This window comes from Ambystoma mexicanum, chromosome 3q (genome assembly GCF_040938575.1).
Source record: "Ambystoma mexicanum isolate Mex_15411 chromosome 3q, UKY_AmexF1_1, whole genome shotgun sequence".
Lineage (NCBI taxonomy): Eukaryota > Metazoa > Chordata > Amphibia > Caudata > Ambystomatidae > Ambystoma > Ambystoma mexicanum.
The window spans coordinates 272,638,842-272,662,182 of record NC_090926.1 but is presented as its reverse complement, the minus strand read 5'-3'; the positions used below and the strand labels follow the sequence as shown (position 1 = coordinate 272,662,182).

General features: G+C 46.0%; 1 protein-coding gene across 1 annotated transcript in view; it reads left to right on the top strand.

Annotated features, from left to right (window-relative positions):
• The window catches only part of SLC39A5 (solute carrier family 39 member 5), a 334,372-nt gene that overhangs the window by 227,175 nt on the left and 83,856 nt on the right, over window positions 1-23,341 (top strand). The window contains exon 7 of the mRNA XM_069653748.1: window positions 11,108-11,183. Within this exon, the coding sequence (XP_069509849.1) occupies window positions 11,108-11,183 (76 nt within the window). The remainder of the gene's footprint in view (window positions 1-11,107; window positions 11,184-23,341) is intronic.

Sequence of the window (23,341 nt, the reverse complement as noted above, 5' to 3'; positions counted from 1 at the left end):
AGAGAAAGGTGAAAACCAAGAATTTTATCAAACTTCTTACCTGCATCCAGAACCTTCACGCCAGCGTTCCTGAGAAAAGACTTTCATTTAAAAGCACCACGTTGCTCGCTGCAGCGCCGCGCTTCACTCACCTGTCCTCGGGAGTCTTCTGGCTCCACCGCGACTGTCTGCACCGGTCGCCACATCTCTGCGCCTAGGGGAGAGAAGAGACAAAAAGGTGAGCAGAAGGAACATATGAGGAAAGCCTAATTTTCCGCCTTAACACTTACCGGTCTTCTGTTGGTGGATCATTCCTCATTTCGGGTCGGCGCCGCTTCGTAGGCTTGCACCGCACCCCGGCCCCTATGGGGAAAGGACAAAAGACATTACTGGAGGAATATAAAGACATTAAGAGGGATCGCCCCCATCGCTAACTCACCTGAGTTTACCATCGGCAATTCAATCCCTCAAAGCATTGCCTTCATTCTGCACCTGAAATAAAGGACAGATCACAGGTTAGGAAGGCAACAGAAAAGGAGGCTCAACACTTGAACTTTTGTAATCTTCATACTTACGGCGTTCTGCTCGGAAATGTCGAGTGGATTTTGCCAGCGCCATTCTGAAAACAAGTGAAGTAACTGGACAAACACGCGCCCCTGCACCAGAAGCAGGATGGAGAGTTCATCCTTTCAATCCATAAGGTGAGCTTCAACCGGGGATTTCGGAGGAAGTTGGAGAAGAACGAAGGGGGGAAGGGGCGAGCAAGCACACTATTCTGCAGACTGTTGATCCCCTTTCTCATCTGCAGAAGGATATTCTTACGGGCCAGACAAGCAAGATTTGAGGGTCCTGTTCAGTCGGTGTTCCGAGTTCTGCGCATCACGCTTGAAGAGGCCACAGCAACCCAGACTAGACCACCGCCTCCGTGGGAGTCAGGTGAGCGTTACATTCCAAGAGCAAAAACCCAACGGTCACCACTGCCACCCTCATTAAACGTGTTAAGTAAAACACAGAATGGTACTAGTCAGTACCCAGTGTACCAGCGCCAGGGGACAGCCTTTCTATTCATATTAGAAAGAGTAGTGTATGAGCGGGAGGCAGGTGGCAGATAACAAACCGGTAAACTGCCACCATTAACAAGGTCCCCCCCTCCTCCCACCGGGTGCTTTGTATGACCGCACTCGCCACATGCTAACCCAAAGGGGCATCCACGGCCACAGTGCACTCACCGCTCAGACCCAGCAGGACTCCACCAGGGACGAAGACCACGCTGCCGCCCATGCCACTCCCGGTCCTGGGCCTTGGTGCCTGAGCTGAGCTGCCTCCATCACTTTAGGCTACCTTCCGTGGGGCCGCCCGCTACAGCCACAGCGGCCATGCTGATGACAAAAATAGGTGCACAGCGGCAGCGGCCCCGTGGAAGGTAAGATTTTCAAAGAAAAAACGTATATTTGGGTGGCTGGGGCCCATCACTTTTGAAGTGATGGGCCCCAGCCACCACTCAAAAATACTTATTTATTTTAAAACCTACCTTCCGTGGGGCGTGAAAACTGCACATTCTCTGTTATTATACACAATGTATCAAATACTGGATAGTAACAACAGAATGGCAGTTTTCATTGGCTGTTGTTTGTAACTTGTTCATTGCTATTGCTGGCCCCTCCCAGGCCCAGCCAGCCATGGCCTGCATCTGCAAGCACGAGAGATCACAATGACAAAGCAATCCAATGATTTATAATGAAGCAAAGTGAAGTGGAAGAGCAAATAAAGCAATTGCACGTGCGCTGGCCCCCATGATTAGTTCCGGTGCCCAAAAAAAGAGTGCCGGTGTTAGCCACCGGCAACCACCCCCAAAAATTGCACCATTTAAACAAGGACTGTTGAATCACAGACTACCTCAAACCCCATTTCTGCCCATCAGCAGACATGATCTAGCATCAATGTTGATTGAGACCAGATCGTTCCAATCCCCATTTACGGCAGTTAAGATACACACAGCACAGAATCCAAGCCTCACCCAGTGAAAGCGCATACCTTAAGGGCTTTTACATACCTGAGAGGGCAGGATTAAGTTTACAGGACAGGGGTTAACCTGTAGGTCATGACCATTTTGAATGTATAGTACTCCAAATGGCAGTATGCTGTAAAAAAGATATGTTGAACACTGTTCACTGCCACCAGCCTGTACTAGGCACACCCTCAAACGATTAGACAACACATATACAACGTATCCCTGCATTATTTCATTTTAAGATGTGTGTGCTAAGATGGATTTCTAAAATCTGGCCTGGAGGACTGAATTTAGGCGGCCACCCTAGTTGTAGTGAACAGGGGAACTCTGGGAGTTTAGCCAAACCAATGAAGGTAAGTGTGGAGGAGTGGTCAAGGCTAAGGCTCAGGAGAGATGAGTGTGGTTGAGGGTCCCCAAAGAGTTCATACAGTGAGCTCTACAATGATTACACGTGGACAGTAATTACGAAAATACTCTATTATAGGCCCAAAAACACACTATGAAAATGAATCGAGCAGGTTCTATCACACAACACGCTGATATAAACTACATATACAGCCACAGTTGGTTAATACAATGCATACAATTCACCATTACACCTGAAAGGCAAGTAATTAAGCAATTTTATAACCAGTCTACAGGAATAGAAGCCCTAACTTTGAGTCTAACCCTAAGTTGAATAGGGCCTTATGCCCAAAAGTCCACAAAGTATCTTTTGAAAATGGGATACAGTTAGGAAATGTTCCTGTGGGTGTGAAGATTGTTCCAGACGTTTTTCAAAGGTATTTACAGTTGAGTAAAATACTTTTCCTAGATTCTAGAGCAGACTTTTCAACAAATGGTTAAAAAGCAATAGAATGGAATATAAATCAAATGTCTTCACAAACTTTATAATGGAAGAGTGGGGGACACCGGTAAGTATTGCAACTACCTACAAGCTTACTCCTATCTCCCCAAAGGACTTGGCAGGTCAAATGGAGGGTCACTGCAGGTAGGTTTTCCTGCTGTTGGATCAGTAGAAGATGCCCAGGAGCTGCGGGTTTAAGGAAGTTTCCAGTCGGGTCCAAGAGCTGCGTGCAACCCTTTCCAGTGAAAAATAACAGCAGGCACTGATGCAGGACTCTTCGGGACACTCTACCAGACTGGGTAAGGTCATTTCCAGCACAAGTCACTGCACATGGGTGACAGCAGGCGTCTCACCATTTGCTAACAAAGGAAGCCTTCCAGAACCAGAACGGTTGATGCTGGAATGCTGAAGCTTGGCAGGATTTACAGAACTAGCTGGAGACCCCCGATGTTCTGGGAAAAAATGCAGAACGGCTATGCTTCTGGCACAGTAGCTGAAAACTGTACTGGTCAGTCCACAGGGGGGTACAGGGACCCTTCTGAAGGCTGCAGGATCGTGGAAAGGTATCTAGACTGGTTGGTTGGTCCCACCAGTCCAACGGGTCTAAGCACCAGCAAAGGTCTTCTGAGATCAGGGCTTCACCGAGACAGCAGCAAGAATGGTCGCCAGGCCTCTCCAGGATTCGTCATTGGGTGTTCTGTCATCTGCACAGCTATACAGGCTACGTGGCTCCTCTTGTGATCTGCTGGAATGGCTGCAGGACTCCTCCTCTTCTAAATTCAGGTGAGTGATCAAACTCAACCCTCCAATATCAAGAATCTTCACCACTCATGCACACCAGCAGTGGTCCAATCAGCGACCACTGTGGGGCTGACTCATGCATGCACACTAGACATACTGGCACCAGTTTGTGGATTGGGGACCAAACTGTCCCAGCCCACTACCTGAGCCCATACAAACATGGCATGCACTAGCCTGCAAAAACAGTAGCTTTCCAGGGGAAATGCATGACCATAAAAGGGAATTCCTCACCGGAGAAGTGAGGAAGAAATCCAAAGAACAAGCGAAAAATCTCGTGGCACAGCCATCTTGGGACGCTAGCCACAGTTAGTAGCCAAATGCATTAAAGGCGAATGTGCTAACTAAAAATAAAGTAAACATGTAACTGCTTCCACCATCTTGTCTTTAGGCACATTTAAAAGTAACCAAATGTCCCTTTGGTGTAAGTCTTGGGTAGTACAAAAGTATCCCCATTGCACTGCATTGAAAGATGCTGTGTGCAATATGAAAAAGTTACCAAAACGGGTAACGAGTCAAAAGACCAAAGGGAAACCTAGTTACCCATGACTGATAGTCTGAAGGACTTGTCAGTTCCCCATAACAAATGAGCAAAAGGCCAGTGAAGTCAGGAAAAGGTGTAAAACAAAAGCAGAAGGTTTGTGGGTCCTTAGAATATGGAGGGAACGTTGATTAAAAGAGAACTTTCCTGACTGTGTGCTACATTAAATACACAGGAATCATAAAAAGGGACGTGGTCCCCCTGTACAGGTAACCATAAGGGCTGACCAGTGCCTCCCAGCAAAGATGAGCTGAGCAACTAAAGTGAAGCAAGAAAGCTTTTCTTTGCGCCAAAAATCAGCACAGGGTTCAAGGCACAACAAAATAGCTATGGGTTCCTTTGGTTTCAACGGAAGGAAAGTTTCAAAAGGAAATCTTTCAGAACACAAGCACAAAAATGTAATCTGGCCTTCTAGACTTGCTCTGCTTGAGGTAACAGTAGTTGGGAATGTTGCACTGATGTGTCAATGGCCTAAAATGAATAACTGTTGGCGGTGGCCAAGCAAGCAAAGAGAAGGTTGGAGCATATACTCTTAAATGGACATGTTGAAAGATTCTACTGTGTGTTTTTGGCCATCTTGTATTTTGGCCTTTTTTCTTCCATCTCTGGGCAGGTTTTGCCATATATGGTTAGTACTTCCCCGGGCAAAGCAGCATTATGCATTTATGGCCAGATATGGGGACTAGGAATGTCTGGTCCCAGTCCTCCTAGCCAAGTGTCTTTTGCTGGGAAGATGTAGTGGTTGGAGGCTGTCCATGATTGGATAGCCCCAGGCAGTTGGGATGGTGGAGAGCCTCATCATTGGTGGCTTCGGGGTGGCGTCAGCAGGAATCCGGGATAAAAGGAGGACTTCTGCAGCCATTCAGCAGATTGTCATTGGAGCCAACACTCCTTCCAAGAGTAGCATTCTGCTGAAAACCCAGAACTCGTCATTGCAGCTAACGAGCATGGTCTTCAACCGTCCCTACGAAGCCCTGCACCTTTGCTGATCTCCACAATGCCTTAATCGGTCCTGCCCTTGGGGGACTTAGGAGGTGCCCCGGAACCACCCTGTGGACTGACCAGGTCCCACCTTGGGTACCTCGCTGCATCAGTCGGTGTCTCAATTTTAGACTTGGGACTCTGCTGACCCTCAACTTGTGAAACAAGGTGCCTACCCCTGCAGTTGCAGTTCTTCAGCACAAGGGAGGAGTGGAGGCTTTCAGGACCAGCTTCTTGGTTTTCTACCACGAGGGTCACCTTCTGCCATTTGATCACAGTGGCCATCACTGTCTCCCACCTCCATCGTGTCCTGGTGGTCCTCCAAGGACATCAAAAATGTGGTGGTATTTTCGTCATTGTGCCAGTCATCCATTTGGCCAGTGCCAGGAACCATTTCTCCAGAGTGCGGAACCACTGATTAGCCAGACCGAAAGCCGATGTTGACCTCAACTCCAGCAACCCCTGGACCTTCTCCAACTGAACCAAAACGTGAAGTGGGCCATGTAGAGCCAGGAGCCTATGAAGTGGTTCCCTGGAAAAGCTATAGAGTGAGCAGGCACAAAATCCTAAACCTACCTCTCCCTTTCCTGACTATGATCAATGGAGTTCTGATCAAGGATCACCCCTGGGCTCGAACCCCCCCCCCCACAAACACCCCTTCCTGGGCTTCCCCGAAGGCATTTTAAATTTGGAGAGGACCTCCTAATAACTTTGCTTCTTTTGTTCTTTTCTTCTAGAGTGACTTGCTCCTGTCCATTGACTTTGCCCACACTAGTTCAGCCTATGTAAGACTCCTAGTTGTCTGCAAAGGGTTCAATTTAGACTTATTTTTTTTATTTTTTATTTGTGTGTAATCTTTTTAGATTTTTACAAAATGGGTTTTTCGTCGTTACGAAGTAGATGAACTAAACACAAGAGCTTTGGTCGTCTAAACTTTGATCGTCTAGACTATGCAGGGAGATCTAGATCGTCGTCTAGCTCATGGATGCGATTTCACGCTGGCATCAATGAGGGTTGGTGTTTTCCATGGCGATGATTAGAAGTTTAGCCGTCGGAATTAACCATCTAGTTCGAGCTCCTGTGATTAGACGGTTCTACCATGTATCTTCATCCTCTATGAAAGCGTTTATGCGCAGAGGGCCAAAGAAGGCGTCCCTTTCTTGTGCAATCGCCAGGCAGGCCATCAGGAGGTGTCTTATAGTTTCTGTTGTTTGCAAATTTTTGCAGAGTCGACAAGTTTTGTCCTTAGTTGCTGCTCTGATAGCTAAGATTTCCTGGGTGGGTAGTAGATTGAGACAAGCTTTTAGTAGAGTTTTCATTAGCAGTTTACTAGGATACTTTGTGCAGTACTCCATCGGCTCTCTAAGCTTGTTAGGAGCAGGTGGCAGATGGCTTAGCAGTTTGTTTGATACTGCTTTTTCGTTTGTGTTTATCCAATCTAGCCATTCCATTTTTCGATTTGATTCTTAAAGGTTTTTGGAGTAGTTCTTCTTCTGAACACACGATCTCCGGCAATGTTTGTTGTTGAATTTCAACCCAGTGTTTTAGCATCCGGTTGTTTCCTTTGGTAATTTCTTCGTTAATCATGCGGTATATTTGGAGGCTATCCGGGTGTCGAATCTTTCTAAATAGCTACATTGTGCTTTGGGCCACTATTGCAGTCAAAGAGAGCAGGCCGAGTTCTCGTCTTATTGCTGCAGACGATGTGGATTTTGGAAGTCCAAGTACTGTTCGCCAGATAAAGCCTTCCAATTTAGGCCAGAGAGTGGACGGGATTGAAAGTGTTGCATCCATGCCATATACCAGGGACGGAATTACTTTTGCCTTGTAAAACTGGATTGCAGGTAACAGGCTAAATTTGCCATATTTCCTAACAACTGCTCGGAGCTGGGCTGTTAGATGTTTAGTCTTTGTCCATAAAGATTGTTGCATACTAGATGTGTTCTTAGAGCTGTCAATTTCGACCCCAAGGTATTTAAACGCTGAGACGACTTCAATTTTTGACTTGAGGAGGAACCACTGCAGGCTTTCTTTCTTCTTATTTCCCTTTTTCTGCATAATCAAGATTTTAGTCTTTGATTTGTTTATCTCCAAATTGTTGTCCTTGGTATACTGTGCGAGGTTGTCCAGTTGGCGCTGGAGTCCGACCTGTGTGTGATCCAGGATTATCAGGTCGTCGGCATATAGAAGTCGATTGACCCTTACGTTGCCGACTTTGGGTGGAAATGACCTGATTGTATCTTGAGAATCTTTAAAGTCACATAGGAACGATATGAAAAGAGCGGGCGCCAGCGGGAAGCCCCGTCTCACTCCACAGTGGGAAGGTATACGGTCGGATAGTAGACCTTGGTTGTTCAGACGGACAGACACGCTGGTGTTCGAGTGGAGGGCGATTATGGGAGCCAGGATTTCATCGGGGCAGTTCCATGTCTTTAGTTTATTCCATAGTTTAGGCCTGTCAACTCTGTCGAATGCCTGAGATAGGTTGACGAATGCAAGGAAAACTCTTGGTGCTCCCGACAAGACTTTGTCTTTAATGATACTCAGGATCATTATATTGGCTGCAGTGCTAGCATTTTTCTGGAATCCAGTTTGCAGTGGGTCAGTAGAGGGAGAAAGCCGTGCCCATTTCTGAAAGTAGCTCAGGAGGATTGTGGCGAAGACCTTGCCTATGACATCCAGCAGGGCTTTAGGTCGATAGTTGGAAGGGTCCTCTCTGACGCCCTTCTTGAAAATGGGGACGATAACTGCCTGGGTCCAGGAGTGGGGTAGTGTCCTTTGGTTTTTGCAGTCTTTGAAATTCAGACTCTATACCACTGACCAGTCATCTGGGTATTCCTTTAGATCGGAGTTTGCTAACCCGTCCGGTCCAGGGGCTCTTGATAGTTTCAGCCTTGTGATGACTTTTTTTTTATCTCGCCTTCGTCTGAGCGGTCCACCCAATTTCCCTCTAGCGATCTCGTTGGGGGGTCGATAGACGTTAAAGGTGAGTCAAAGAGTTCTGAGAAGTGTTTGACCCAGTTTTCTTTGGTGACAGAGTTAATCATTAGGGTTTTGGGATGACAGTTTGTTTGGTTGACCATAGACCAGAAGTCCCGAGATTTTTTGGTGGCTAAAGCCTTGAGCATACTCTCTGCATCTGATTGATAAAGGTCACATCTTACATTTCTCAGCCATTGTTTGTAATTTCTCCTCTCAGTATGGTAAGATTCCCACAAGGTTGCTGTGTTAAACGCAGCTGCTTCTTTCTTTAATTTCCTTAAGGATCTACGTTTGGTTACCAGGGTAGCGTTATACACATGGTTATGATTAGACCTTAGATCATTGGTGAGCTTCCGTGGTTTTTTAAAAGGAAGGAGCAGAGGAATGCAGCTGTCTCTGAAAATGGCGTCTTTCGCTTCAATATCAGAAGTTAGGCTTTTGTAGTTATCAGTCAGAGTTTTGATGTCTTTGGAGGACATACACAAACGGGTAGCCTGGGAATTTGTCCTGATCGATGGTTTGTAAAATAGATGGTCGCGCACACTGGTGTTACATTTAAGGTTCAATAAGTTGTGGTCGCTAGCCTTTGTTCTAATTATTTCGAAGGAGGTTATGCGCTGGTAAACCTTTTTAGAGACAAAGATGTAATCGAGGGTGGCTGATGAGCTATCACGTTCCCACGTAGGTATCAGCATTTGGTCCCTCATGACATTGGCTGCGTTGTGGAGGTTCCTAGAGGTCATTAATGCTAGCCATAGTTTTCCCCTTGACTCCGCCAGAGTGTAGGGAGAAGCATTCGTCTTTGGCGCGGTTAGGGCTACACAGTTTGGTTTAAGTCCCCACAGATGAAAATGTTTGGGGTTTGATGTTTAATTCTGATTTCGTCAATGATATTGGCGGCTGCATCGCAGAAATTTTCTAATGTTGTTTTTTGATGGTTCCAATAGGCATTGTTGATAGCAAGGGGCTCTCGAGAGGGTTTTCTTTCCACTGCGATTTCGTCCGTCCATGTGGCAAGGACAGCCAAGAATCCATAGGTTGCTTCTATTTTCTTGATAATATGTATGCCTGAGCCTATGCGGGTAGCTGTTAATAGGCCAGATGACGGGCGACCCAGTGGGCCTTAGTAGGCAGGAGAGATCTTTATGTTGTAACCATCCAATGCCGGTTTGTCCAACAACCAGGTTTCCTGGAGGCAAAGGATGTCGTGTACTCCCAAGTTGTAGCTGTCAAGTTCAGTTAGTTGCATATGGCCTCTGGTGTTCCATGAGGCTATGGAGAGAAGCGAGTTTTCCTGAGCTTCTCGTTTTGGTCGCGTCGGGGGGGTCGGTGGACTGGCACCCCCTATTTGCTGCTATCTTTTGATACCCGGTGTTAGGGCATCCCGTATCCATGACCTGCTGCCCTTTTTAGACTTATGGCATTTAGGCCCCATTCCTTTGCAGAAGCGATGGACCTGTAGTAGGGACTTATTTTAATAAATTGATGTATTGCGTTTTTACTCCATTATTTACTTATTCTCAAATTGATTTTTAACTTGCCTTTTGCATTTCGTGGCTTGCTTCAACTACAGTGCTCTACAATCCTGTTTACAGTAAAATGTTGATTTTCTGTAGCCAGAGCATCCCGAGGTGAATGTAGATGTGATTTACTTGCCTGTGATTTTTTTGATTGTCCTACGCCTAAATAAAAATAATTATTTTTATACTTTCTGCGAAACTTGTATTAACACTGCTTAACCGAACCACTCAACTCCCCCATACTGAAAGCATTGCTGCTCATGCACACTACCTTGATACTTTAGATAGACTAATGTCTTTGCCTGTTCACCAGAATATGGTGGCGTCTCCGAATCTGTCCACAGGGCAAATTCAAAAAATCCACTTCACAAGAGACAAGAACTTTTATTTCAGAGAAATGGCTACCTTGAGACTTTTTTTATTTTTTTAATCTATGCACTCATTTCACGTTGGTTGGTGTACTGCTTGACAGGCACACAGTCCTCTCAAACCTCATTCAAACTTGCTTGGGTGCTGTGGGTCCAGTTAGTCCATTTGCCTATCGGGCAACAGACATCGATCAGGTGATCGGGTCTGGGGCCTGGTTATTTCTCCCATGGAGCGGTTTCTCCAAAAAGGCCTCAAACTGTTTTTGCACAACGCGCACCTCCATTGACTGGAGGGGGCTGCTTGTTTAATGTCCACAGAAATGGAGGACTGTAGTCTAAAAAATGTACCCTCTCATCACACAACATCACTTTAGGGATATAGAGCTGAAAGGGGTCCCTCGAGTGATGCAAAGTTGAATGGTAAATGCATGGCCGCCATTTTTAATGTAGAGTTAAGGGACAACCTCACATTAAAGTGGTCTGGTCTGCTGCACCTCACGTATAGGAAGATGTGAGGGGACTAGACATAAGAACCACTCTGCACTGAGGGTGGAGAAGAATAAGTTTGGGGGGCAGATGAATGGTCGTCATCTGGTTAATGTACTAGCGTGTAGCACACATTGCTGCCACTTGTAATGTAAAGTTTGAAATAAAGTGCCAGTACCAGGTCCATGTTGAGGCCCATTCCTGAGGCAGGAGTGCAGATTAGAACATGGCTGTCTTCTCAATGCAACTGGACTGTGCCCAGCCATATTACAGAAGGGACAAAAACATGTGAATATATTGCAATCTCACTTTCAGCCTCCTCTTCCAATGACTTTGTCCCCTAATAGAAGCGCATGGAAGCTACTTATAATGGACCACAGCAGTGGTGCCACACATTGTGGGATGGAAGACAGAAGCTTTTCTCAGATTTCGGGGCTTGGGACTTACATTTATGGGTGGCCAAATAATTTAGTGTGTGCATGAAACTCTGCGTTGAGTTTGTGGATTGGAGGAAGGGCTCCTGCAAAGCGCATGTTTTCTGGTGACCACACGGCCAGTCATGAGTAACTATTTTCGATTTGTCTTTCGTTCCAGAGACCAAAGAAGGAGCAATGTTCTGGATCAAAGCAGGAGAGCTTGGCAGTGCTGCAAGTGATCACCACGAGAGAAGGTGAGAGGGCTAAGGGTTTTTGTATCTGGCAGTAGCTGGCAACATCTCCTATGTTCTACAATACATCAAAGTGCAACTCAGTTCTTGAAAACAGTTACTATATATCAATCAATTTCTGGTGCTGGTAAAACGGGGAACCAGCTACCCACACTATACAAACTATACATTCGCATTAAACCCCCTCCGTAGTTCATTCTGCCACACTCTACACCCAGTGTAACCCTTTCTAACAAATGCAATCCCTTAATGCATGTTTTCCCATTATCGCTCAAAACAAAAAATCTCCAAATGTAATCAGACGCATTTAATTAGTATGTTAATTTCTTAAAGATACCAATCTTTAATAGTAACGTTCAATATTGCATTATCATAATATCACATGAATTACTTTCATTCAGGATTTATACAATGTTGCATATGATTTCTATAAAAGTAATTAAATTACCCTATTTAATAATGGTGGACACACACATGAAAGTAACAGTGCAGTGGGACTACTTTTATATTGCCTTACTTTTTTACACTTGTTTTTTGGTTACTTTTATATGTGCTGTGATGAGATAGGACACGGACTCTTAGATGACATGATGCACTGTATTTTATTAAAGTACTTTAAAAAGACCTATCTTTCCCTATCACTATGCGTGGTCCCTGCCTATGTTAATAAGATGCACATTCTTCATTTGTGAATGTCCAAATAAACAAGTCAGATGTCCACAACGACCCTATCTGACCCTACCACTATGAAAACTAACTTAAATAGGGATAATGACTCCCTTCTCCTGAGGGTACTCCTAGTACCAATATGCATTTCTTCTTATTATTCAATTCAGAAATAGTCTACTGTGGATTCGTGGATCAGTCTCTTTATTTCATCAACTGCATTATTAAATCTTCCTTTCTCTTAAGGAATCCCTTTTGAGACTTTCTCACAGGATTCATATCGCTTGTTGTTGCCGTTAGTGTATCTTGTTCAAATATTACTGTTCTGGTGGGTTTTCTCTCCTGGACAATTGTATACCCCCTTCACTTGGGCTACTTCTCTTGATATATAGTCCAATTGTTTAGTTCTCACAAACTGTAGTTCGAACTTTGCTCTCTCTCTCATATTATATTCTTCTTGTATATGGTATTTAGTTACTTCCCCTTTTCCCAGCATATGTCGTCCCAATGCTTTTCACTTGCTTTATTTAGCTTTTCAATGGTTCCTTCTCTAGTACCAATAGAATTTAAGTTTGTTTGCCAGTGAACTTTGTTTCATATTTCCACTGGGTCAGGTTGTCTGTGCAGTATAACGATTCCCTGGATGCCTCCCATGTTTCCTGTCCTTCCCATTACCTTAATTCCTGACGGAAGTGCCCTCAACTTTGTCGGATCACAGACTGCTGTTAGGTTCATTTCGCTGGTGTCTCTCTCTCTCTCTCTCTCTCTCTCTCTCTCTCTCTCTCTCTCTCTCTCTCTCTCTCTCTCTCTCTCTCTCTCTCTCTCTCTCTCTCTCTCTCTCTCTCTCTCTCTCTCTCTCTCAAAAGAAATTCCCCACAGTTCTTGCAGTACTCTCAAACACTTTCAATGTCTTAAGTGTCTTGGGATTCCCTTCCCCAAGGTAATTGGCGAAGAGAATCCAAGTTTAAAACATGAAATATACACGGTTCCTCTTCAAGCTTCCAGGGTTCCCTTCCCCAAGCCTTAACTCCTTTAGCATCACAACCCAATAAGTATTCAACTTTGTCAGGCCTCTCAGGGTTCCCTTCCCAAACTTAGGGCCCTCTTGGATTCAAACACAAGTTCAGCTTGTCAGGATGTACCTTTCTCTCACATACAGTTCTTTCACATCCATTCATGGGGTAGCATCAGACTTTCGGAAACGCCATGTTCTTTGCTCCACCGAAGCATGACCACTCTGATCTTTAGCCCTTCTCTTTATTCCTTGCTCTTCCTTTTTTAACCTTTCACCTTCAGGTGCTTCATTCACCCCTTCTTGTTCTCGTTAGTTTCCTTTGCTTCCTTCTCATGTACACTTGCACCTTCTTAATGTCTTTCTTTCCGTCAAGCACCACTAGCGCCTTTTCCTTTAGTTGCTTTTCTTATCTACATCTTGCGCTTTCTGTCTGTCATATTTCCTTTCACGTTTCCACTCCTTGCCGCTCTACAAGCTTTCTCTCCCTTCTTTTGCTTGTCCACTCCGTGACGCTTTACCAACTTTGTCTTTCTCCCGCTCCGGTCAATCGCACGCTCCCGAGTTTCTCACTCACTGACATAAAACGCACTGGGCAGCGTCGCGTTGACCAGCGGTCCCTCTGGATACACAGGGTTGAGCTCTGGGTCTCACCACCTGCCCCTCATACACACTTGTGACAGGCACAAGTCCCAAGGTAAGTAGAACTTTTTTGACTGCCAACAGCAGGACGCAGGGTGCCTTGCTCTGGCTCCGAGAAAGACACGGCTCCCTCGCCACGCTGCAGCCCCTTACAAACACTGGGCCAGCGTCTCGGCACGTGGTTCTCCTCCAGGCTTCAGGTCCTGCTGCTCTCTGGTCCAGACAACATCCCTAGCTTGCTCATTCTTTGGAAAAAAGACCACACCTTTTGATAGTTTTGAAAATAGTCAAATGGAGTCAGCTGTGAGTGATAATTAGTAAATGCCTGACTCTTTCAGTGGGACAGTTTGAGTTCTTTCTATAGCCGGTTTCCCTTACACTCCACATGTTCCTATGGGAAATCCTCATTGCTCTTAGTTGCATCTTCCTCATCTCATCTCAGTATTCGTTGGAATTGGGGTGGGGGGATGGGGTCTGACCGAAAAATACCCCATGAAGGCTGAGGGAGAGTGTGTTGGGGTATTAGGAATGGGGGAATACCATGTCTTGCCCTTGGGTATTACCCTCCTAATCCCTTGTGACCCTCCACTCAGGTTATCCTCCCTCGTTGTCCACCCCCAGGGTTGGGATCCAAAAGCAATTTCCCTTCCCTGGCAACCTGAATGGAAGATCCAGAAGGAGTAGGTGGGAGAATACCGCCAGGTTTCTCACAGCCACCAAACCTTTTGCTTTTGTTTTTACACCTTGTTCTGACTTTTTATAGTGAAGTGAAGCCTTCAGTTTCAGTACACTTGCCTTTTGCTAATTTGTTATGGGGAAACTGACTAGTCCATCAGACTGTCAGTACTGGGAAACTGTTCCCTTTTGTCTTTTGACTTTATCTGTTTGGGTAACTTTTTCTTATTGCACAAAGCATCTTTCAATGCAGTGCAATGGAGATACTTTTTTATCACCATATACCTACACTCAAAGGATTTTTGTTTACTTTGTAATTTGCTTAAAGACAAGCTGGTGGTACAGTTACATTTTTACAATTTTTGCTATTTTTTTGTTGGCTCTCTCGCGTTTACCGTGTTTGGCTACTAGCTGCGGCTAGTGTCCTAACATGGCGTTCCACAAGATTTTTCGCTTGTTCCTTTGCCATATTGTTCTTTGGCATTCTTCCTGCCTTGCCAGGTCATGAATGTCCTTTTATTGTCATGCATATGCGTAGGTAAGCAGTGCTACTCGCGCTAGTGCATGCCATGTGTGTTGAAACCCAGCAAGTGGCTTTGGACTGGTTGGTCCCAATCCACATACTGGTTCTGGTGTGTCAGGAGTGTATGCATGGTTTGCCCACTGTGGTCCCTGATTCGACCACTGGTGGGTGTGCATGGGGGGCAGATCTTTCTATTGGAGGGCTGAGTTTCTGCACTCGCCTGAATTACGAATAAGAGGAGTGCTGTGGCCGTTCCAGGAGATCTGAAGAGGAGCCAATTGATATGATATGACATTTATAACGCGCCTATACAAGTGTTTCAAGGCGCGACGAGGCAAGGGAGGGAGAACAGACGGAAGACGGACAACGATCTTACTAGGCCAAGTGTTGTTCAGATCGCGCGTGCAAGGGAAGGGGTAAAAGAAAAGCGCGGGGGGAGGTGAAAGTGTAGTACATGGGACAATAAAATAATAACAAAATAAAGAACGGCCCGCTGGTGCAAGTGCAGGGTGTATGGAGACATAAGTGCTGGTTTGGGGACTGTAGAGATACAGAAAACAGTCCCCAGGTGCAGGGGTTGCCAGGAAGGCAGCGCAAGCATGCAACTGGCAGGGCTTGGGCCCTAGATAAGATGGGTGGACAGGTAACCCGTGCAGTCTCAGTATCGGCCAGGACTTCAGCAGGGGAGAGGGGGAGAGAAAGCAGAAGCAAAGAGGAAGGTTTTAAGGTGCTTCCGGAACTGAAGATGGTTCTCCTCAAGTTTCAGGGAGGTGGGGAGGCTGTTCCAGAGGGATGCCCCAGCCAAAGAGAGAGATCTACCGCCAACTCGTTGCTTGGAGAAGCGACTGACCCTGCGGGAGTTGGAGGCGGATGAGCGAAGAGCTTGAGAGGGAAGATAGTTAGGAAGAGAGAGTTGAAGGTATTGAGGCCCAAGGCCCCAGAAGGCCTTGTGGACGATGCAGAGGATTTTGAACTTAATCCTCGCAGCCACTGAGAGCCAGTGCAGAGATTGCAGTCCTGGAGAGATACGATCCCTGGGCTTGAGGCCAAGGCAAGTCTCGCAGTCCTATTCTGAATGAGTTGCAGAGGGCGTAGAGTAGAAGCAGGCAGATTTAGAAAGAGGCTGTTGCAATAGTCCAGCCTGGAGAGAACCAGAGCTCTGGGGACAGTGAGCTTCTGGGGGAAGGAGAGGAAAGGAAGAATACCACTGAGGAGATGCAGCTGGTGGTGTGACTTCTTAGAGACGTCAGAGATGTGAGGGGAGAAAGGGAGTGTGGAGTCGAAGATGACCCCCAGGTTCTTAGCTTTACAGATGGGAGCAGGAAGAGGGCCAAGAGAAGCCAGCCAGAGAGCTACAGGAAAGGAGGAAGTGGGTGTGCCGATGAGGAGAATCTCTTTCTTACTGGCATTAAGGCAGAGTCATTGGCAGCACACCACTCCTGGATAGCAGACAGTCAGATGAGGTACGGGTAAGAGGTGGCAGAAGGTAGCCTGAAAATGAGCGCAATGTCATCCGCGTAGCACTGAAAGTTGGGGCAGAGAGCGGCCATGCAGTGGACAAGGAGTTCCAGGTATTGGTTGAACAGCCAAGGAGAGAGGTTAGATGCCTGGGGGACACCACAGGTAGAGAAAAAGATAGCAGAGAGGAAGGACCCAAGTTGGACCTGGGAGGGTCGGTCAGAGAGGAAGGAAGTCAGCCACGGCAGGGCCTGAACGGTGATACCTAGGTTATCATGGAGACACTTTAGCAGGATGGAATGGTTGACCGTGTCAAAGGCAGAAGAGAGATCAAGCAAGGTGAGGACACAGGGGGCGTTAGAGTCAAGGTTTGAGAGCAGGTCTTCACGGATGTTCAGGAGAGAGGTTTCCGTGCTTCTGTGTAGCGGTGCAGACGATGGGGGGGGTTCTGTCCACCCACCTTGTTGCTTTACTGGCAATCTGTATTGCTGATTGTGATTTTATCTTGTACTTTTTATTGTGATAGATTTTTGGGCTTTTAGTATTTTGTTCACAATTTCATAAGTCCATTTTTAGTGTTTGCTGAGCCATTTCATTGTACTCCAACATTGTTTTAGTTTATTAAAATAACAAATCTTTAACTGGTGCTATTCCTACCTAGGTCTACCTGCTCATATCCACTTCTGTGTATCTGTTTTTAGACCCATCTAGATTTGACTTTCGTTCTCCAAGGCTGTAACTCGTGGGAACTATACGTCTCAATATGGTTTTAGTCCCGGCGCCTTTCTCTCTGGTCAGGCGCATCAGCGCTGGTGCGTTGGGAGGGGCTAGCTGGTCTGTGCCAATCCGTGACACCCGGCACATGCGTTCCTGTCCAGGGGGTAAGTCTGCGCTCTGTGTTCACCATTATGCACCCATTGGAGGAAATTCACGTAGCTAAGGCGGAATTAGGTATGCAAGCCACAAATAATTGAGACATCGCCTCCCACTGTAAGCCTCAGTGGAGGGATATTTGCATGCTATAAGGCTAAAGCCTCTCACGCTATGTATCTGACCAACATGGGATCTCCTGCCCCACCCATGGCTGGTATGACTAGCAGCAGGGTCAGTTCGCTATTCGAGCCAGGTGCTCCAAGCACATTAGGAAGCCCGAAAGTGAAATGTGATATGTCTGCTGACATTACTCGGAAACGGAGATTGAACATTGGGCGTCAAATATATGGACGACCCTATGGAGGCAAGTTGTAATACCACTACTCCGACCGCCTGTGACATACAACAGGTAGAGGCTCATTTAATGCCTCCAAGGGGCAGCATATGTGGGCGCAGGGAAGACCTGTTAAGAGGGGAAATTAACCCTGGCCAGTAAATGGTCCTTCTGATCACGAGATCGCTGATGAAGCATGCTACTGATGTAGCATCATACATAGTAGATCAAAACCTAGATGTGTGCTCCTTAACGGACACATGGCTGCAAAGGGCTGTTGTGCCTTCCTTGGCCCTGGCGATGCCTATGGCGTACAGTCTACTGCGCAAGGACAGGCAAGAGTGGGAGGCGTTGCTTGTATTTACAATGCTGACCTAGAAATCTGAGAGGCAAATCTATCTGGCCCAGAGGGCTGCAAAATGCTTCAGGTCAAAATTAGAACCGCTGCTGTAACAATTTGATTCTCATTTAAAGACCACCATCCTCTGTGCCTGATTTTACATCACAGTTATGCAATATGCTATTACCATTGCTTAAACCCACCAGTAAGGTGATGTTACTTGGTGATCTTAATTAGTGTTTGGGAAGCAAAACTGATCACGTAGCTAAAGGTCTTGAAGTTTCACTTGGCAACCTAGGTTTCATGCATATGCTTATCAATGATGCCACACATTTCGGAGGGGAATACCCTTGATTGGGTGGCTACCCATAATATCACAATGAATGATCTTTCTATTCACCCATGCCTTTGGTCTGATCACTTTGGTATCCAGTTGGTCATGGGGCTTGAGAAAAGGATAAAGACCAGGCTGATGAAAAAAATCACATCTAGAAATACTAGGAAGTTCTCTCGGACAGCCTTGGAAGTCTGGATTACTCCCCTAGTGGATGAGGCGGATAGGTTGGAATCAGTGGATAACATGGCCAAAGTTTATCAGCAGAACTTTCTTAGTGCAACCAATGCGATTGCACCTCTTAAAACAAGGTTAGTACTGGATAAGAGTGAATGCCTGATTCTGCCCAGAACTCCAGAAGCTGAAAGCAAGAAGGAACAGGTGTTTCTCTGCCTGGAAACTCTCTAAGGAAATCACAGAAAAGGATGCATATAACTCTGCATCTAAAGAATGTAAATTGGCTGTGATCTCAGCCAAAAAAACAATGTACGACACTAGGAGTTCTAATGCTCAGCATGAGTCGAAAGAATTATTCAAAGGGTTAAAAGAGCTAGAAAATCCTTGCCTGAACAAACGGGACGACCCCAAAAAAGGTCTGTTCAACATGCCATGCTGGGCAAACCTGACCGGATTAAACAGACTATTGAGGCTAGGAGGAAGACGGTGGAACAAGAAGAGGTCTGCCCCACTACACAAACACAGAAAGTTGTAGAAAATCAGTTTAATGTCAGACCTGTGCCTGTGTTGGAGATTTCAGAAATTCTTCGTAAACTGAAGCCAACAAAGTGTAAATGGGACGCTTGTCCGGCTATTACTATCAAAGCCTGTGCTCCCACGCTGGTAGGGATTTTATCCAAATTAGTTAATGCATCATTTAAGGAGATCAATGTTCCAGATGAGTTAAAGAACGCTTGGATTACCCCACTCTTAAATACAGGGTTAAGCCCCCTGGTGCCAGCGAATTACAGGCCGATTACCAATGCAACTTTTTTATTACACATTTTAGATGGTGTTGTTTATATTTAGATAATAGAGTGCCTAAATAATCATAATATTTTCAATAAATGGCAACCAGACTTTATGGTCTGAATTTCAAATCAGATTACTCCAAGTGAAGGATAAGGGACAAGCAGCGCGACTTAATGCTGCTTGACCGGTCCACGGCTTTCGACCTGGTGGACTATCCACTACTAGTCATCAGGTTGAAAGCAGGGACGTCATTTAGCGGGGGTCACAGGGAGTTGCATCTGCGACCCCTGCCAATTTGCTCGCGACCGCTAGCCTTGCCTTTGTGACCCCTGGGAAGGATCGCAAAGGCAGCGAGAAAACGATGGCAAAGAAGGCTCTGAATGGAGTAGCGTATGAACTGGTCCGGCAGAGTTTAGGAGGGAGCTGGGCCTTCCCTCACTCCTGGAGCAGGGCCGGGATGAGCGGCATTTTCACTCGTGCTTGGGTTACTTTGTAACCTCACAAAAATGTATGAATTTGCCTGCCCATGAGCCCACCCGTAAACTGCAGAAAAAAGGCCTGATTATACTTTGGTAAAGCCAAGGGCTGACACACACACACCAAACCAGAATCTTTTACCGCCCAGACCCAGTCTGCAGAGGGGACAAGCTGCAGCTTGTAAAGAAAGGGGGCACGGCCCTTCTCGCATCTGTGGCCCCCAACTTTTCAAACACTAATGCCCAGTTTTAAATCTTCCTTTGGTTAATTTGACTTTTGTTACAGCCCTGCATGCCCCTTTACCACTGTCGTATGCCAAAAACCTCTTTGAGGTCCTGCTTCAGTCTCACATACCCCCTTTCTTCACCGTCAACTCTGGTTTAACACTCCTATGCCTTGGTATTTCTTCATATACCCACATAGCTTTATAGGCCCAGATTCAGCCTCTCATGCCTGCACACCGCCTTCAGCCTCATGGCCTATCAAATGTGCCCGATTTCATCTGGATGTGCACAGTGACCACCCATGCTTTAAGTGGGCCAGGGCCAGCTTGGGCCGGGGCCTGGCAGTCTCCAAAAACTAGAGCTGAGCTGGGGCCCCACCACAAGATTGGCATGGTAAATTATCAGGCAGCGACGGGAGATGCGCCTCCCAAATTAAGGCAAGCAAGCTGACAGAAGTGATAGCCAGCCACAGCGACTAGCATGTCTGACTGCCTCTGGTGACCCCCCTGCGTGAGGGGTCACCAGAGGAAGTTACTGTCCTTTTATTTCGCCCCCCCAGGTTACTGAGGTGTCTTTGCCCCTCAGCATAACTGAGGACTCAGTGCCATATTTCTGTGTTCATAAAAGAGATGGCTTGAAAAGTACACAAATGGACAAAGACGCCTTGGGCTTTGTCGTCAAAGCTTTATGAAAGATGGATTGAATTGTGTACTTTTCAGAACATCTTTTATAAACCTAGAAATGTTTAAAAAAGATGGCTTGAAAAGTACAGACCATACGGTATACACAAATATATACATGTTATATATTTGTGTGTGTTCCTTACGATGGTTTGTGTACTTTTCAAGCCATCTTTTATAAACATAAACATAGACATATGTAACATTTCTATGTTTATAAAAGATGGCTTGCATAGTACACAAACCATCGTAAGGTACGCATACAAATATATAAATGCTTACATGCATTTATATATTTGTTTGCATACCTTACTATGGTTTGTGTACTTTTTTAGGCCCTGACCATCCCGCAAGGCACACCCCCAAATGAGGGCCCCCCTCTATTTCTTACCCCGCTTAAAGCCCTGGTGACAACCGTGCATTCAAACGTCCATACGCCTGGACACGGGACACAGAGCACTCTCCAAGACCATGCCCAGGAGAAAGATAGCGCGGGAAAGCAGAGCCGGACATGGCCCAGCTCCCCAGACTTGCTCCTCATCATGGGTGTGGGCGTGGGTGATGACAGCACCCGTGACCTCTCCCTCACGCCGGGTTCCATGTTTTTTTCCTGCTTTTTGAAGGCCGCACAAAAAAGACCAATTTATTTCAGTCGATTTTGTGCCACCCGCAAAATGTCGGAAAAAGCACATACATTAGGCTTTTTTTTTTTTTTTTATCATTCAGGGATTTCACCCCCAAGCCGCTTCCCTCATAATACCCCACACTATCACGCAGTTTCATTTCCTCCCACCCTTCTTTTTCAGACAAACAGAGACACATGCAAACACTTACGCGACACTCCCGCGCCTCCTCTTCCGGGATTCGCCGCGCCTGTCAGCCCCTGAGCGCACTCGTGTGCGCCACAGGGGCTGACATTCCGATTTAGAAAGAACGCTCTGTGCTGTCACAGAGCGGTCTTTCTAAATTAGCCTTTTTTTATAATCCTTTTTTAAAACTATTAATTCACTTCGGACCTCACGCCGAAAGCCCTTGCCAAACTATTTTCAGTGCTTTCAAGCTACAGGACTGGCTGTTCAGCACTGAACACTGTATGTCCCCAGGTGCAGGGAGCGGGGGTCCCCTAACAGCAGTTGTGCACTTACTTTGTACTGGTCTTCATTTCTTGCCTCCATGCGTTTGTGCACTTTAACCAATTTAGCCAAATCGAATGTTATCCTCGGTCTTACGGTGCTTGTGGTGTTTGTGTGTTTGCAACCCACACGGTCATTGAATCATTGTTTCCAAAAAGCCTTGCAGGGCTTACCACTTTCAAGCAAACCTCATTCTGCAGAGAACATTTGGTAGGTACTGTTTAGTTTTTGGGACCTGGTGCTGGTGTGTTTTGCTAGCGCATTGTGTAATTTACAGTTATGTCATGTTGCTATGTCTGAGCTTCCCTATATTTTGCGGGCAAGGGAACAAAAGCGTTGCTTGTGTCACATAACGCTGAAGGCACCAACGATAGGAGAAGACTGCACTGGTCACTCCTGCTCAACCCCAGCCAAATGGAACAGCCGGGCAATAAGACTTTCAAGAGGACTTACCAGAAGGAGGCCCGGACTTCCTAGATTGATGCCATTAACAAGGTGATATGTAGCCAGAAAGCACCCATATAAAGAAATACTACGAGCAAAGCAGTACTCATTCCATCAAAAGGGCTTTAATGCCCATATATTGGAGGCAAGATCATATTACTTCCCTCTGTTAATATGATACAGTAACCGCTGGCCCAGATATCGAAGAGCAGAACAGGCTGCACTATAAGCCCCAGGAGAGTCCAGCGGTGGCCTGTAAAGGATCAAGCTTCCCACACCTCTGTATTCATCCCTATAAAGCTTCCAGCCGGCCTCCGGTTCCTCCAGACCTCCAGATGACCCATTCCAGGCAGCCATATTCTTCTTTTTTTTAAATTTTTTTTTATTGGCTAGACAAAGTTAAACCTTTAACATTTCTTCCCTTGGGAGGTGCAACCCACCCATTTTAGGTTCAGTTCAGGTTCAAAATTCTGTAGATAAACCCCCTCAGGCCAAGTCCTCAAGTCGGCTCAACCTAGTTTTGGGTGGCTTCCACTTCCGGATCCTCGTCCTCCTGATCCAATTTTAAAATTTCAACAAATTTTAATGCGTCCAGAGTTCGACCCACTTTCTCAGCTGTAATAAGTCTTTCCCAATATTCTTCTTCATTCTCCTCCGAGATCCAGCTCGTATAGTTTCCCATATACATGTGCCGTTTCGATGTCAAGTTTGGGCAGGCTAACATCACATGTCTTATGGTTTCTAGTTGTTCCTTGTTTCTGCAAAATCTACAGTAGGCTATTGATTTATCAATAAGCCTTCTTCGCCATTTTATTTCTCTACAATGCCATATGTTGAGTCTGCATCGCATTAGCAGTCCTCGATAGTGCTGTGAAGGGAATTTTCTCGGGTACGGTGGGAGAATGTTCAAAGCTTTACGTTCCCAGATAACGTTATGACATAAGTTTCGCAATAGTTTCTTCCCCTGTGTTTCCTCCCAGTCTTTTTCCCGAGTTGTTCTTTTGGCCTTGTCTGGGTTGTTCTTCAGGGTTTCTTCAGAGATCTTCAAGTGTTTCAGAGTTGCCTCACATCTCATTTTCCAGTCTTGTAGAATTATATCACCACTGGATTGCCCTTGCCTTGCTAGGATTCTAAATGGCTGGGGTGGATTATCTAGGATACACTTTCTATATAGAGAAAGTGACTTCCACATCGCGATTGAGGTAATGGATTGGAGTCTTAATTCCGATCTTATCAGTTCCAATGGTAGCGAATTCGGAAGACGCAGGATCTTTCGCCAAAAATAGGTTTCGCATAGGTTCCAGACTTCCCATCTTAAGGCTAGAAGTGCCTCGGCTCCATATGTGATAACGGCCACTACCGTTTGCTTATAAAAGG